This window comes from Stylophora pistillata, chromosome 13 (genome assembly GCF_964205215.1).
Source record: "Stylophora pistillata chromosome 13, jaStyPist1.2, whole genome shotgun sequence".
In the NCBI taxonomy this organism is placed as follows: Eukaryota; Metazoa; Cnidaria; class Anthozoa; order Scleractinia; family Pocilloporidae; genus Stylophora; species Stylophora pistillata.
The window spans coordinates 22,642,226-22,658,697 of NC_142531.1; the positions used below are offsets into that span (position 1 = coordinate 22,642,226).

General features: G+C 39.9%; 3 protein-coding genes across 4 annotated transcripts; 2 read left to right on the forward strand and 1 right to left on the reverse strand.

Annotated features, from left to right (window-relative positions):
* Positions 1-2,124: 2,124 nt before the first annotated feature.
* LOC148718195 (GDP-fucose protein O-fucosyltransferase 4-like) lies at positions 2,125-12,915 on the forward strand. 2 transcript variants are annotated; one of them, XR_015994767.1, is made up of 2 exons: positions 2,125-2,847; positions 12,498-12,915. XR_015994767.1 is itself a non-coding variant. In XM_088743483.1 (2 exons), exon 1 carries the CDS (start codon positions 10,921-10,923, stop codon positions 11,728-11,730), a length of 810 nt encoding a protein of 269 aa, XP_088599609.1. In that variant the 5' UTR covers positions 10,854-10,920; the 3' UTR covers positions 11,731-12,291; positions 12,498-12,915. The 2 variants fall into 2 exon arrangements, 1 of the variants encoding a protein (XP_088599609.1); XM_088743483.1 differs by lacking the exon at positions 2,125-2,847 and adding an exon at positions 10,854-12,291.
* Positions 2,855-5,859, forward strand: LOC148718196 (uncharacterized). Its single transcript, XM_088743482.1, has 2 exons — positions 2,855-3,461; positions 3,822-5,859. The coding sequence occupies exons 1-2, from the start codon at positions 3,340-3,342 to the stop codon at positions 5,104-5,106; spliced, it is 1,407 nt and encodes a 468-aa protein (XP_088599608.1). The 5' UTR covers positions 2,855-3,339; the 3' UTR covers positions 5,107-5,859.
* Positions 5,235-7,411, reverse strand: LOC148718197 (uncharacterized). The gene is made up of 2 exons (XM_088743484.1): positions 7,158-7,411; positions 5,235-7,018 (listed from the first exon to the last, which is right to left on the reverse strand). The coding sequence occupies exons 1-2, from the start codon at positions 7,329-7,331 to the stop codon at positions 6,410-6,412; spliced, it is 783 nt and encodes a 260-aa protein (XP_088599610.1). The 5' UTR covers positions 7,332-7,411; the 3' UTR covers positions 5,235-6,409.
* Positions 12,916-16,472: the final 3,557 nt, after the last annotated feature.

Below are 16,472 nucleotides of genomic sequence, written 5' to 3' on the forward strand. Positions count from 1 at the left end.
GGACGTACGTGTCCCGGCAGAAATTGTTTCAAAGATCTTCGAGGTTAACCCACGAGTGGTTACAGTGAAAGATCAAGAGGATCAATTTTGACTCCATTGTTTTCGATTGTAGGCCGACGTCGAATGATCACCACGTTACACGTATGACGTCACGTGGCAACATAAGAAGCGCTTCGCCTGGTTCAGGGACCTCGAATGGTCCAATTCAATTTAAAAGTGCTCGCAAAATTTGGCCTTGGCTCGAATTGCTCGCAAAAATTACACGGGTGCTCGCTTGCTTGTGCTCGCAAAAGTTTTGTAACTGCTCGCATGCTCGCATTCTCGTTAGCATGTGCTCGATTGCTCGAAATTTCGTTCATCCTGCTTTTTAGTTATTTTTTATTTATATACAAACGATAATTCAGTTATGTTATGGTTAAAAAAAAAAAGGTTGAAACATCCTTACCTCTGGCTTCAGTCTTTCTTCAACAGTTCAGCCCGTAACTGTTTTGGAGGCGCGGTATATATTATCGGGAAAACGCACGAAGCTCCATGAAAAGCATTTACTTTATTAGTTAATTCTTTATCATACTTCATCGCCGCAGACTTTCTGCTGCTTGAGAGGGGTACAGTTCCGCAGTTCAAACATTAAAATTCTCATAGGAAGTTCGACATGACGGAAGGTGACATAATCCTATGTGGAGACAACATTACTTCTAAACCTTTGTTGATCTGAATTCCCATTTAATTGAGTAAATTATTAGGGTTTGTCGATATGATGGATTTTCCAGTGGGCAATGGGAAATGAAATGGAAAGTAGCAATAATAACTATTATAATCTGATGCCAAACGGTGGCATATGAAACCCGATTAAACAAAACAACATTAATAAAAACCCCCTCCCCTTGGGCTTAATTCACCGGCTTAGGGAAATTCTTCGATGAAATGTTGCTTTAGTTGTTTTGATCAGAAACTAAAAGCCTAGCCAAACGAGAAGACATATCTCTAAGCTATGTCTCCATGTCTCGAGGAAACACGAAAGAATTCTTCTCGAAAGGCGCCCGCGAAGGTAGAAAGTAATCTAGAGAAATATACTATCACCAGCACTAATTGACCTTCGGAGCTACTACTAGAGCTTGTCAGATCTGTACAGCTGTAACTGGTTAGATTCTAGAAGCCTCCAAATGAATAAAACTTCATTACGTTGAACTTTTTTCACTCAATCTGAAGCCCGAAATGCTTGTTAGATCGAATTTCACGTTATTTACATTTTATAGGAACCATACAACCGAAAAAAAAACAGACCTTCCATTTTAGCGTCGGGTTAGAAGAGATGGAAAACTTTACATCTCGGGATTTGGATTTACTACATCTTCTTGAGAGCTCTTGAAGTTCTTGAGCGTCCACCTTGACTGACCCACGTGAGGCTACGCGACGTAATAGTCCATTTTACGGTTGTGTGCTTGGTTGCCAAGCCTTTGAATGGGAGTGAGGCTAGAGATGACCTTGTTATGATACAAACCTTGCTGCCTTTCAAATGTAAATTTCTTTCAGGTCGGATTTTCACTATTGCTCAAATAGTGCTTTACTGCGAAGGATCGTGCACATATACGTAAATCACTTTGTTATCATGCTAAGTAGATACAGGTCTCTATCACAACAAGGTCATCTTTAGCCTCACTCTGAATCAAAGGCTTGGCAACTAAGTACACAACTGTAAAATGGCCTATTTGGCATCAAGCAGGGCACAATTGGTTGTAAGATGCTGTGACTGGTTGAACCGCCCTAGCTTTGCACCCATAATTCTGTTTTGTAGGTTTCAGCCAGATTATTAGCTGTTACTTGGCGCAAAACAACGTATCCTATTAATAGAAGACAGATTCCGGCTAGCGGAAAATTTACGAAGTACTCGAAGTGCTCGCTGCTCGCCATCTGTATTTTCTTATGTGCTTGCTGCTCGCAAGAAAAAATTGACAACTGCTCGTGCTCGCAAAAATAAATACACTGCTCGCATGCTCGCAAATGCTCGCAAAGACAATTCGATACCCCTTGGTCCCCCTCTACTAACTATGGTTTGCTTAGCATAACGTGGGACGCCATTAGTAGTTAACAAATGGATCAGAGGGGCGATACAAGCTAATTTGGGTTATCATTTACAAATTTTCTGTCTGTGTGCGAGGTTTTTTGTATATATTGTCTGTGTGTTTGACTATTTACAATTTTGTGAACGTGATTGCCTGTAATTTCATTCCGGGCACGTGTGCGGATGGCCAGGTTGACCGCGTTTCAAGTTCACGTCTCCAGGGAAAGCGTAAGAATATTACTTCATAAAAGCGTCGCGCGTTATAGCATGGAAAATGTTTGCTCGCGATCAATATAAATCTTTTAAGATGCTGGTGTTGCTTAGCCTACGAGTTGGCTCTCATTTTAGCGCTGCAGGCTCAGGACGCGGTTTTTTTTTTATTTTTTTTTTTTTATCTGCGCAAGTTTGCCAGGGCTCTGGCACAAATAAAGAGCATTATCAGCGTTAGGCCTAGACTTGTCGCTGGCTCGAAAACTTAGACGAATGACAATTTTAATACAAGCTATGTTCAAACTTTATTTCCACCTTTTTTGTAACTATTACAAGTTGCAACTGTTAAACCTGCATTAATTCAGAGGAAACTGTTTACTTCCCCTGTAGGTAGTTGCTTTATTACTTCCGGTCACATGGTAAAATAAAATATTCTGGTGACATATTCAAAAGCTTGGCCGGTTCGGTGACAGCATCTCGTCAACGCAATGTAACTTCAGTTGTGTGTTGACTTTGCAGTAAACCTGTTCGGAAAGTTGGCAAAAACGGAGAAGGTTCCTTAGCGGATATTAAGGGTATGAGATTTCTTCTTTCTCTATGATTTTATCAAAATAGTTTTCTGGTAACAGTCTGATTATTCCGATTCAACGATTCGATCCACTCGCACACATGGTTTTGAGGCATTCATACAACATTTTCAGGCACACTCTATTGTAAGTCGCTTTGCGAACCTGAATTTATAGAAATAGAAGAGTTGTTTTTAACAGAGCGGACAATTGGTGGAACTATATCGTCCTTAATAGAGTCCTAAAGTGCTTACGTCACGTTTCCATAGCACCAGAATTCTGTGGTCTAAACAAACCAATATGGCGTCCCTAGCGTGACACATTGTCGTTGACCTCGAGCACTTCAAGAGCTATAATAGCGCATTTTATCCTCCAATAATAGAAATAAGATAAAGAGAATCAAGATAACCTTTGGCCTTACTATTGAAGAGTATAATAAGCGGACAAAAGCACCTGGTGAGCAATAATTCGAGTCAAAACGCCACGGAGACGAAGTTTGCAATGGGCCAGTGTTTTCATCCAGATTGCAATCACACATCTGAAAGCCACTGCTGCCGATTCTTTTCGTTTCCAGACCAGAAAAAACATAAAACACTCTATGATAAGTGGATATCATTTGTAAGGTGAGTATTTTTCGAAAAATATATATTTCGATGCTGTACCATCGATTAGAAATAGCTGTTTTTTTTTTTTTATCTCAAACTGATTCACGATTAGCTGTTTCTCTGTCTCGTCTTATTTGTTTTCTCGCGGCTTCGCCTTTCCTTGTCTTCAGTCTTGATCTAAGATTATTTAGTTACTAAAAAACTATATGATAGTTGTGAGTATCAAAGCTTTTACACTAACTAGTATTAAGTAACAACCTCAGAGAAATACTCGCTTCGCATTAACGTCTTAGACTACAAGGTTAAGCATGTGACCAACTAAACTTTGGGTTTTTTAAGCGCAAGTATAGTAACTGCTTCTGTCTTTTTCTGTTATAGGAGAGGAGATAGAAAGCCCAGCAAACATTCGCGACTTTGCAGTTGTCACTTTAAAGATGGGCGAAAAGAAAATATGCCAACCATCAGTGACAGAAACAGGCACAAGCTGTTTGATAGTTTGGACTTGCTGCCAGGTACAGGACCAACACCTCCCAGTACACCTACCCCCAAGAAAAAACGGAAAGTGTCTGGCGAGCCCACGAAATTACCAACTGTAGCATCTGTGCTTGAAGAGATTAAAGAGAACTCTGAACCATGTTCCACTGAATGCTCACAAGAGGAAAAGACAAGTTCCAAAGAAGCTCTGCTGTCAATAGAGCTTGACATGACGTCAACAGAACTTGCTAAACACAAGGAAATGTCAAGTTACTATAGTGCACACTACTCTGCTAAGAGCTTGAGCCCTGAGATGATACGGATGGAGACAGGTCTACCCACTAAGGATGTTTTTGATATTGTTGTGGGATATGTTTCAAGATTCAAGGGTGAAATAAACTATTATGCTGGATGGAAGGTTGAGGCGATCACACCTGAGGACCAGATATTTAACACTCTGATGAAACTGAAACAAAATTATACCAATCTACATTTAGCCCAGTTGTTTTCGTGCAGTGTTGCAACTGTTGCTAACATCGTACTAACTTTTGTCCATGTTCTGCATTCTCTCCTGTTCAAAGACATCATGACAACCGTGCCATCTAGACAAAAGAACAAGATGTCTTTGCCATCCTCTTTCACTGAGTACAGCAGTTGCCGCATTGTGATTGATTGTACAGACATTGAAATTGCTGCACCTAAGCTCATGTCCCAGCAGAATGCTACATATTCCAGCTACAGGGGAATGAACTCTTTCAAAGTCATTATAGGGGTTGCCCCAAATGGAGTTATAACCTATGTTAGTGATCTTTTTCCTGGCTCAGTCAGTGACAAGGTCATGGTTAAAGAGTCTGAATTTTGTAAACATTTGAGTCCTGGTGATCTTGTTCTGGCAGACAAAGGTTTTCTCATCAGCGATATAGTTCCAAGAGGTGTTTCAGTGAACATACCACCATTTCTCAACAATGGAAAGTTTACAGAGAGTGAGGCAAGGGCGACGAAATCAATAGCTCGATGTCGCATCCATGTAGAGCATGCAAATGCAAGACTTAAGAGTTTTCGCATCCTTGGCTTCATCCCAGCATTTTTGAGGTGCCATGCTGACAAGCTATGCCAACTGTGCTCAGCTCTTGTTAATTTGCAGTATCCATTGATCAAGGATGGCTGCGAAGACTTTGAATTTGACTGAATAGAACTTTTTTTCAACTAAATTATAGTACAATGAGTTTTTAATATTATTTTTGTATTACTAGAAGCCCTACTGTAACAGATCAAATGGTATTGACATAGCTTTGGTCAAAAATATGATGTGGTTAGTTTTACATTTTTCTGATATTCATCTCCTTTATGTTCATTAATACAAACTACTATGTGTTCTGTGAAAATAGATTATAATGAAATCCAGTGACATTCTTAAATTGTCATTTCAACTAAATCCAGGTCAGGGGCATGTGACCAGTATGGAATTCTTTCGTCCAGTAGTTCCAAGTGTGAAAGTCGTGCTGGCTTAAAGGTTTTACTTTTGTGTCTGTGAAGCTGGGAGCCTGAGTCCAGGTGTATAAAACTAAAGCCACACTTAAATTAGCTTAAGGGATGGTGAGAGGTAGTCAGAAAAAATAACCTGTGTCTGCATGGATTTTGTTTTGGCTCCCTCCCCTTCCCTTTGCATTGCTATGCAAGCCTACTTAAGTGTGGCATAAGTTTTATGCACCTGGGCCCTGTTGAGTAACCAGGATAAGTGTTACCAGCTACCAGTAGCCATTGGTTGTAAAAAAAAAATTGTTTTAGCTTGCTTTCAGGAAGAATGTAATTTATTATTAAGTTACTATGCTAAATGGAAAAATGTGGGTTCTTTATCTTGTGTCTCTATCTGAGTGTAGAATATGTAATGTTATATTAAGAAATTAATGTATGAAATTTAAAAAAATACCTTTTAACAATAGCTATTGCCTATTTACATTAGCTCCCACTCCCCCCCCCCCCCCCCCCCCACTCTGATTATGTCCAGTATCTGTGCACCACTTTTCAAAGTTCTCCCTCGGTAATCTTTGGGAATAGTTGATGAAAGTAAAAATCACTCAAGGTAGTAATATTGTGCTCTCAAGATTCATCTCGTTCAATCTTGATAACTACACTATCCTTTGTGGTCCATACAACAAAGTAGCAGAATTTGCGCTTTGTCAGGAACATCTGGCCTTGACACTGATGCCAGTAAACATGTGTGGTAGACAGCGTATAATTCCCTTCCTTCTCCTCCAAGTAAAAGTCTTTGTGCCCACAAGCTTCCTTGATTGTCGCATTTCGATGTGTGTAGGGGCACTTACACTCAATCACCGAGTCGTCTCCCACAAGTCCATCAGGGGAAGCACCCAGAACTCCCGACTCGTGTAGCCAAAGGCCGGTCTGTACAGGTGTAAAGTTTGTGATGTTGGTGAAGGATTTCAGGGCCTCAGTCTCATTGTCCTGTCCCCATGCAATTGCTTTAACTCCACTCAAGTTGTATTCCCCAAGTAGTCGCTTGATAAGAGACGGTGTAACTCTTTTTGCCTGGAGGACCGAGCCAAATTACTGGCAGTCAGGCGGCCTCTACGAGCTTGGTGCCATGCAGGGCTGTTTCGCTGGCCAGCCGTGAGGGTGCTCACAACATTTATGGTTCTCTCCTCTACTTTTGCATTTTCAATCAAGTACTCTAATTGTTTTTCCTTCGTAGATGCCATAAGGAAACCTTCTGAGTAAATGATATCCTCAATCGTCTTGATCGGGAGAGGGGTAGCAGGTTGTGGTTCGGGACTCAAGATCCAGCAGGTCCCTGTAAATTTGCCATAGCGCTTTAGTTCGCTGTACAGCCACATCCGATCTTCTCGGCTAGGATCGCGCGCCAAAGGGCTGTAATCCTTCTTCTTCGGTGGCGCTGGAAACATCTGGCTTGCAGACTGTAAGCTTTCTGCCTTTCGCTTTCGTTTCCATTGGCATTCCAGGTCCGTCCTGCTAAGGTTATGGATGCCATAAATAAATATGGCTGCCGCGTGACTGCACTTGAACTTGCCGCGAGGACACTCGCATTCTGTGTTTTTTATTTCAAGGTTTTCATCGAGATAAATCTGATAAAAAGATAATTCGAAACAGACACGTAAGTTGCAATATATATTCCGCAATATAAACATTAAATTTGAGGTGAAATCGGGGTTGGGAGTTCTTGGAATTGAACACACGTGTTGTGATCCCAAATTGGCAACTTACTGTGACTTTGTAGTCCTTATTTCTCATGCTTGCTTGGACTTCACCTTTGATGACTCCCCTGGAATAAATAAAGCTTTGGACATGGTCTGATTTGAAGTGGTTTTCTCCGCGATCATGCGATTTCCGCTCTCCAGAAAAGAAAGAAACGAGTGAGCATATCGATAAAGACGCCATGTTTGAAGTACGAGTTTAAACTGTTTAGACCAGAAAAAAATGCTGTCATGGCAACGTGACGTCACACTTTAGGACTCTATGTTTGTGTGTCAAACAAAAAGAAGTTGTCACATGACGCCTACAAGGAATTCTGTCATTTCTTCGGATAATGTCCGTAGCCATGCACTTATACAACGGAGAAAAAGAAACAAACCAAGGACAGCTGATGAAACTGTACCGGCTTTGGGTTTTCTATCAACAAACTTAGAGTGTGCGTGTGAGAACGTTCCGGCGGTAAACGGCAAAATACCGGCTACTTATTTACATGTTATTGAATAAGAATAGCATCTATTGTGTTATACCTCGTTCTTCAAAGTCAACTCTTCATTTATTTTCAATTCTAGTTACCTAATGAAAGAGGGGTAAATGAACCCGGAAAATAGCATAGCTAATCTGGGAAGCTTAGTAGAACTAAGATTTATGCAACAGATATGGGAAAACATGAACTTATACATATCTGCTTGAAAATTAAAACATAAAGAGAGGACACGATCATTACATACAAAACAAAGGAATTAAAGAAGATCAAAACCGTAGTTTCTCGGTTAAAAGACGCACTCGGTTTCATAGAAAAGAAGGGGAATAGATATGATTTATGATAAAAATATAAAGCTTCAAATTAAGGACTTATTTATCAGCAAGATGATCTACATCAGCATGAACCCTCTATATGCCAAAAACTGTAAAAATTCAGTCGAAAGGTGTTTTTTTTAAATGATCGCTTTGGTTGGGATTTTGTTCCAGATTCTAGGTCCAAACCTTGTGAAGGATTGGTTCTGCTGTTTTGTTTGTAAATGAATTACATGATACTTATTATTAGCAGCTGCAGATATAGTGAGTACACCTAGTGAGTATAGGTTCTTCAGATTTTAAAGTACAAAATCGTGGTCGATATTATGTATCAAAACGCCCACTGATTTGCAACAGAGCATATCAGAAAGGAAAATATTTGGAAATACATGCTCAGAATTGCTAGAGAAGTAAATTAAGGGTGGAACTCAAGTCTTTTCTGAAGGATCAAGATTTATTTGAGATTTGTTTTTGAGGTTCGGTTCCAGACCACAAGGCCATATGAAAGATATGGCGGGACACTTGTAGCTTTGAAATGGAAGCGAAAAGCCAGACAGATATCTTTCTGACCAATCCTCCTGATTTTTGTCGCAAGTATAGGAATTTTGGTTTTTACAATATTCTCAAATCATTCACTGAACATAGCGGGTATATCTTATCTAGGTAATTGGTTATATCAACTAAGTTGAAATTGTAAATTGGCCACCGTAACGAGTTAAAAAGCTGACGTTTCGAGCGTTAGCCCTTCGTTAGAGCTAACTGACGCAGGGCCTTGTTACCCCCGCCGAAACAGGATCACAGTTTCTTTAGAAACTTTCACCCTTTATTCGTATATCTTGTCAAGTCAAGCTGTCTTTAACTCCATTTTGTTTTCAGAACGGTAATATCTGCACCCGAGGCTTGCATCGAGGTATGCAGCTTCAGAATACCCGTGTGGAATACCTGTGTCGAATATCCAGCCTGAATCATATAAACTTTCTGTTAGCTACGCAAGTTTTAAGAACAACATAAAAAAAGATAAGACACTACTAGATAAATTAAGTTTCGCGAAGGAATCATGCCTGATTACAAACAAGGATGATGACTTTTATTATTTCTGAACAATTTATTTAATTTATTTAATTAAATTTATCTATTTATCCTTTCAGTTACTGATAATAGATTACGATGGACATAGTAATTTTTACATACTCTTAATTTCTTATATACCTCACACTTGTATTTATCCTAGTTAATGCAATTAGACCTTAATGTTTTAGATAGGCAGGTCCACATCAGCCATTTTCTTTTACCAACCTGCATTAACAAATAAACTATGCATGTATGTACCACCTCATTTACATAAGTCGGGAGGCTTTGAAGAACGAGGCATAACACAGTCGACGCTATTTTTATTCAATTTAACCGTAATTTGAAAAAGTTTCCAACAGAGCGTTACCAGTCGTTTCGTGCCCACGGAAGATTTGTAGCCAGTCAGTTTCGTCGTTAATAAAGCGTGCTTTCCATGTTAATAAGTTTGGAATTAGGTTAGTTTTTGTTCCTGTTGATAACGAAAAAATCACAGTTAACTTGCGTGACACAATAATTAGCAATTATTCATAAGAAATTCACAAGTATTAAACAATAGCGTTTTTATTCAAAAGGTCCGGACGCACTGGACTGACAAAATTTTTTTGGCCCTTCCAAAACTTTCGACAAAATTTGTCTAAGCCAAATTTTCAATTTCTTAAGCGTGGGCGCACTGAGACAGCAAAATATGTGATAGCTACAAGTGTCAATCACACGGAAATATATACCATGGCTTGCGCGCTGTTCGCGGGAGAGGTTACATGGGATCTACGGAATTATGGGCTCATGGTGGTCTTTAACCTCTTCGATCGAACATGCTTCCTTGGCATATTATTGCTTGTATTCTATTTATTTTTTCTTCCCTGAATTCGTTCAACTCTAGCAGAGGCAGTTGCTACTTCCACTATGCCAGTGGAGGCTTCACCTTGTTCGACTGCAACTGGTTCTAGAGTACCACTACAGATTTGTCCGTAGAAGGCGACGAAGGCCTCATCCTTATTATTGAAACCAAACTAGGCCTTGAAATTCTTGGTTTGAAATTCATTTTGATAGGCGTCATATCCCCGAAGAATTGTTTTATCGCCAGATGAGAACGTCGCACGATACGTTTGACACTCTGTTGGCTACTCTTCGTCATAAGCTACAAAGGGAAGACACGCTGTTGTGGAACTGCGTCTCACCAGAAAATGTCTCGGCCATCGGACTATATCGCTTAGCACATGGCGGGTCATTCGAAAATGCAGGCATTGCAATAAATGTTAATAAAGCAACTGCTTGTGGAGCATTCAGTAATGTCTGAAATACTCCGACTAAAAATAGATCAGATTTTCTTGATTGACATTTTGCTTCGATTCATGGCGTGTAAATTGACAATTCTGTCAGATTTCATGCCTATCTGTGTCTCAAAAGGCAACGACCAGGTACGAAACGACTCAAGTGAATGGGTATGAATCGATCGGTAACCTTCCTGATATTGTCCGTTGACATATCCAAATCTATTGTCTTTACTAGGTTTGTGAATTTTGTTATTGACAGGTCATTACCAAAACTTATATTGGCGTCAAGAATGGTGGAGAAGTCCTTGGGCTCAAAATTACTGCTTTTTCTCGTTTTTGCGATGATAGTCTTTTTATGGCATCTCGAAGGAAATTATTCTACAGAGAAACTTACACCTTATCCTCCCATGCATGTTAAGATGAAAATACAGAGTACTTTAATTCCCGAAAAGAAGAACTCCATCGAAACAGAACCGTTGTTAATTATTTTCTGGACAACTGTTTTCGGTATTGCGCCACACTATGAGCTTGTATATTATAATGGGAGTGACTGCCCTGTGGCCTGTTAGGTCACATCTGACCGTTCTCGAGCCAGAGAGGCAGATGGGTTCGTGGTTCATGCCAGGGATTCAAACATGATACCTCCGAATGAATCTGTACCATGGATCCTTTACACACAAGAAAACCCAGTGTATACTCCCGTAATGAAAGACGCCAAGTTTATGTCCAAATTTAACTTGTTAATGAGTTACCGTTTAGACTACGATTTCCCCGTCCCAGTCGTTCCCATGCCTCAATTAACACCACCACTTCCATTTAGGGAAAAAACGAAACTCATTATGGCAGCATTTTCAAATTGTGAGGCTGTGCGGACGGAATACATGAGACAATTAATGAAGTTTGTGCAGGTCGATTCTTATGGAGCTTGTCTAAGGAACAAAAATGATCTTGTGGGCCGATATGGATCTAAGAATGGAAAAAACTTCAAAGAATTAAAGGGTGAATTAGCCAGGCAATACAAATTTTTACTGGTATTTTTTAACCAGGACTGTGATTATTTTGTCGATGATCAACTAATCCATGCCCTGAATGCAGGCGCAGTTCCCGTGGTAATGAGTACAGATAAATTGGACGAGTTCTTGCCCGGAAATCTTAAACAATCCGTCATTAAAGTCCATGACTTTAAGACTCCAAAAGATCTTTCAGATTATCTTAAGTTCCTTAGCACAAATGAGACAGAGTATAACAAGTACTTGATGTGGAAATCGAAAGGAATAGGAAACATCACTGGAACCGCCATTGGAAACTATTGGAAACCAAAGTATCCTATTTATTGCCAGATCTGTGTGGCGCTTTCAGAAGGACGAATACACAAGGAAGGACTGGCATCAATGCCGTGTAATGCGAGGACTTACGAAAATTGGGGCATAACAAAGGGGGCCTGATTGTCATTTTTCGTAGAGGTCATGGGTTTGACTCTTGTACAGGCCTGAATTTTTTTCAGGCTTTGATTTTATTAGTGCTTAAGTGACTGCGAAGATTCGCATTTTAATTTATTAATTCGCGATTCATATATTCACGGTCAGAAGTAAATGTCTCTGTGGAAAATGGGATCACGCTGTGCAATTAATGTTTTTATGGTAAATCACATTGAACCTTACGTGTGATTTTCATATTAGTTCATCTTGCTGAAGGGACTTGCTATTGAACCTCATTCGACGAAATCGAGTCGCGCTGCATGCTGCAATATTAACAGCAGATGTATTCGCCTTAACGATTCTTCTGTAGACCACGAGTGTGAGTAAAGTCCAGAAAGTTGCATGTGATCAGTAGCAACCTTAAACCGGTGGCGTGATCATGATGCTTCCCTTGTGTGTCAACAAAGCGAGCTGTCATGAATCCGGTGAATCAAAAATGGCGCAGAAATAAGCACTTTTTTCCTATTTCCATCTATTTAGGGAATGTTTGTAGACCTCTCAAGCAAAAGATATTTAAGATTTCCAAAGGTGAGCCAGTTTTTTTATTTCTGGCTTTGTAAATTTTAACGTTAAGGGTGGTAACAACTCATAGTGTCGGTTTATTGGGCGTGAGAAAGGAATGTGAAATTTGAATGAAACAAAGTGAAGACGCTAGAGTGCAAGACTGATGAACTGTTTGCTCTTTTTAGCATTTAACTCTGACGTGATGAGCTTTGTAACCCTTTTTTACGCAGATACTGAATTTGAAATGCTGTTACCAAGTACGGCCGGAGAAATATCTGCAGTTTCTGTTCTTTTACTACGAACACACACGGGGGAACGTTATGATTGAAGTGCAAAGGGTCCTTACTCTGGCATTGCACCCTTTGTGTCATGATGCAATGAAGGGGAATCGGTGTTTTCGGTCGCTTTTATGAATGGCCTTGTAGGCAACTTCTTGTCAGTCACTCGACATAGATCAACTTCTTAAGGCTGACTTCCCTGATAAGGTGCGACAACGTTTTAGAACTGTGCATAACCAATTGTAACGTGGTTTTTAGAAAATAAGTCTCTTCCTTTTGTAGTTCTTTTGGTTTGGTTTTTTAGCTAATGTGTGAAATCTCAGAAGGCTATAAAAGAAAATAAAGCACTGTTCATTGGGCTTTACAAATACCATTGTCTATCGCATAGTTTCATAACAAAGTTAAGAATACAGCACCATTCGCAGGTATATTTTTCTCTATTTCCATTCACGGCCTTTTTTTAGACCCGAGTTTGGTGTTTTAGCCAACAATAAAATATGCGTTAAACACAGGGTTACTTCCATTATTACATACATGCGTATGCCAATTGTAAATGATATGTTTTAAGTGGCTTAATTTTATGACACTTAGTAAACAGTGTCACACTTGCTGCGTCTGTTGAGGGCATTCGGAAAACTGATCATTAAATGGCTTACGCAGCTTCCCCCTCGAGTATCGTCACTATCTTCATTCAAGCAGTAGTCCAATTCAGGGTGACTAAGCTATGTACTTATAACGCTTGTACTTTACACGTCAATCAATTAGTCACTTAATTAAATATTGTAGTTGATCTTCCTCCACGAATGAACCCGTCTGAACATTTACCCTAATTCTTGGCATTCAACAAGAGTGGCACGTAATAGCACTTTAAATTTTTTAGGATTAAGTAGGGGGAAAAACAGTCACCGCTATTCATTTTCTTTGTGTTGCGCCTACTTCTGGTTAAACGAGGACTTTGTTGCTGTGAAAACCAATTAAAAGACGAAATGAAGACCATTATGGCCCGGGTTTTTCTTGGTCCTTAGCTGATGTAAAAACCCTGGAAAACTATGTGTGTTTTAAACGGTGAACGTTCCCAGGAAGGTATCATTCAGATCATTAGAAACAAGTTCAAGCAGACGTGAATTTATCCAAATTAGTCTTCTCGAACAATGAAAACTGACTCACATTTTTGTGATTTCTGTGGTATATTGGCATTCACCTGCTTAAACCGATTTGAAAAAAATTGTCGTTTTTCCTCAGCTTTCCTTTGTTTGACATGGGATATCAGCAATGACCGTTTTGGACCCATTTTAGCGATATTGGCCAGTGTCAACAACTTTCATAAGATATTCATGGGATATCGGCATAGACCCATGTTGACTGAATTGGCCCATTTGAGTTATATTGGCAAGTTTCAACAACTTTCTTATGACTTTCATGGGATATCGGCATAGACCCGCACTTGGACCGGCCCATTTTAACTGAGTTAGTCCATTTTAGCGATATTGGCCAGTTTCAACAACTTTCAAAAGATTTTCATGGGATATCAGCATAGACCCGCACTTGGACCCATTTTACCTCAATTGGCTCATTTTTTAAGATATTGGCCAGTCTCCACAACTTTTTTATGACTTTCATGGGATATCGGCATAGACCCGCACTTGCACCCAATTTCAACAACTTTCATATGATTTTCATGGGATATCGACATAGACCCGCACTTCGACTCATTTCAACTAAATTGGCCCCTTTTAGCGACATTGGCTAGTTTTAACAACTTTCTTATGACTTTCATGAGATATCGGCATAGACCGCACTTGGACCCATTTTAACTAAATTGGTCCAGTTTAGCGATACAGGCCAGTTTCAACACCTTTCATATGATTTTCATAGGATATCGGCGCAGACCTGTACTTGGACCCATTTTAACTAAATTGGTCCAGTTTAGCGATACAGGCCAGTTTCAACTCCTTTCATATGATTTTCATAGGATATCGGTGTAGACCTGCACTTGGACCCATTTTAACTAAAATGACCCATTATAGCGATATTGGCCAGTTTCAATAACTTTCATATAATTTTCATGGGATATCGGCATAAACCCGCGCTTGGACCCATTTTAACTCAATTGGCCCATTTTAGCGATATTGATCAGTTTCAACAACTCTCTTATAACGATCATGAGATATCGGCAAAGACCCGCTCTTGGACCGGCCCATTTTAACTACTGAATTGGCCTATTTTAGCGATATTGACCAGTTTCCAGAAATTTCATAAGATTCTCATGGGATATCGGCATAGACCCGGACTTGGACCCATTTTAACTGAATTGGCCCAGTTTAGAGATATCATTTGGCCAGTTTCCACAACTTTCCTATGATTTTCATGGAATATCGGCATAGGCATAGACCTGCACTTGGACCGGCCTATTTTAACTGAATGCACCCATTTTAGCGATACTGGCCAGTTTCAAAGACTCGCTTGTGACTTTCATGGGATATCGGCATAGACCAGCACTTGGACCAGCCCATTTTAACTGAATTGGCCAATTAATTTAGCGATATTGGCCAGTTTCAACAACTTTCTAATGACTTTCATGGAATATCGGCATAGACCAGCACTTGGACCCATTTTAACTGAATTGGCCCATTTTAGCGATATTGGTCAGTTTCAACAACTTTCTTATGACTTTCATGGGATAGACCCGCATAGACCCGCATTTGGACCGGCCCATTTTAACTGAATTGGCCCATATGAACTGATTTGGCCCATTTTAGCGATATTGGTCAGTTTCAACAACTTTCTTATGACTTTCATGGGATATCGCAATAGACCGCACTTGGACTCATTTTTACTAAATTGGTCCACTTTAGCGATAGAGGCCAGTTTCAACAACTGTCGTATGATTTTCATAGGATATTGGCGTAGACCCGCACTTGGACCCATTTTCACTAAATTAGCCCATTTTAGCGATATTGGCAAGTTTTCACAGACTTTCTTTTGGTTTTCATGGGATATCGACATTGACCCGTTCTAGGCTTATTTTTAGCGATATTGGTCCGTTGCCACAGACTTTCTTTTGATTTTCATGAGATGTCGGCATAGACCCGTGTTAGCTAGACTCAATTTGCGTTATTGGCCAGTTTCCACAGACTTTCTTTTAATCTTCATGGGATATCGGCATTGACCCGTGTTAGACTCATTTTTGCGATGTAGGCCAGTTTCCACAGACTTTCTTTTGGTTTTCATGAGATGTGGGCATTGACCCGTGCTAGACTCAGTTTGCGATATTGGCCAGTTTCCACAGACTTTCTTTTAATCTTCAAGGGATAGCGGCATTGACCCGTGTTAGACTCATTTTTGCGATATAGGCCAGTTTCCACAGACTTTCTTTTGGTTTTCATAAGATGTGGGCATTGACCCGTGTAAGACTCAATTTGCGATATTGGCCAGTTTCCACAGACTTTCTTTTAATCTTCACGGGATATCGGCATTGACCCTCGTTAGATTAATTTTTGCAATATAGGCCAATTTTCATAGACTTTTCGTTTTCATGAGATGTCGGCATTGACCCGTGCTAGACTCAGTTTGCGATATTGGCCAGTTTCCACAGACTTTCTTTTAATCCTCATGGGATATCGGCATTGACCCTCGTTAGACTCATTTTAGCGATATTGGCCAGTTTCTACAAGTTTATTATAGCCTCAATGGGATGTTGTTCTTGACCCGTATTTAGGTCCCGCTTTAGCAATTTTAGTCAATTTGCCCAAAAGGGGCCCTGATTTTCATGGGATACTTAGACACGTCAATTTTAGTGATTTTTTTTTCCAATTTCTGCGACTTTCTCGCAGCTCTTATGGGATATTGCTATTGACTGCACTTGGTTCAATTTTCCATTTTCGTCTTTAATAATAACTTTGCAATGATTGTCATGGGATATCGGCA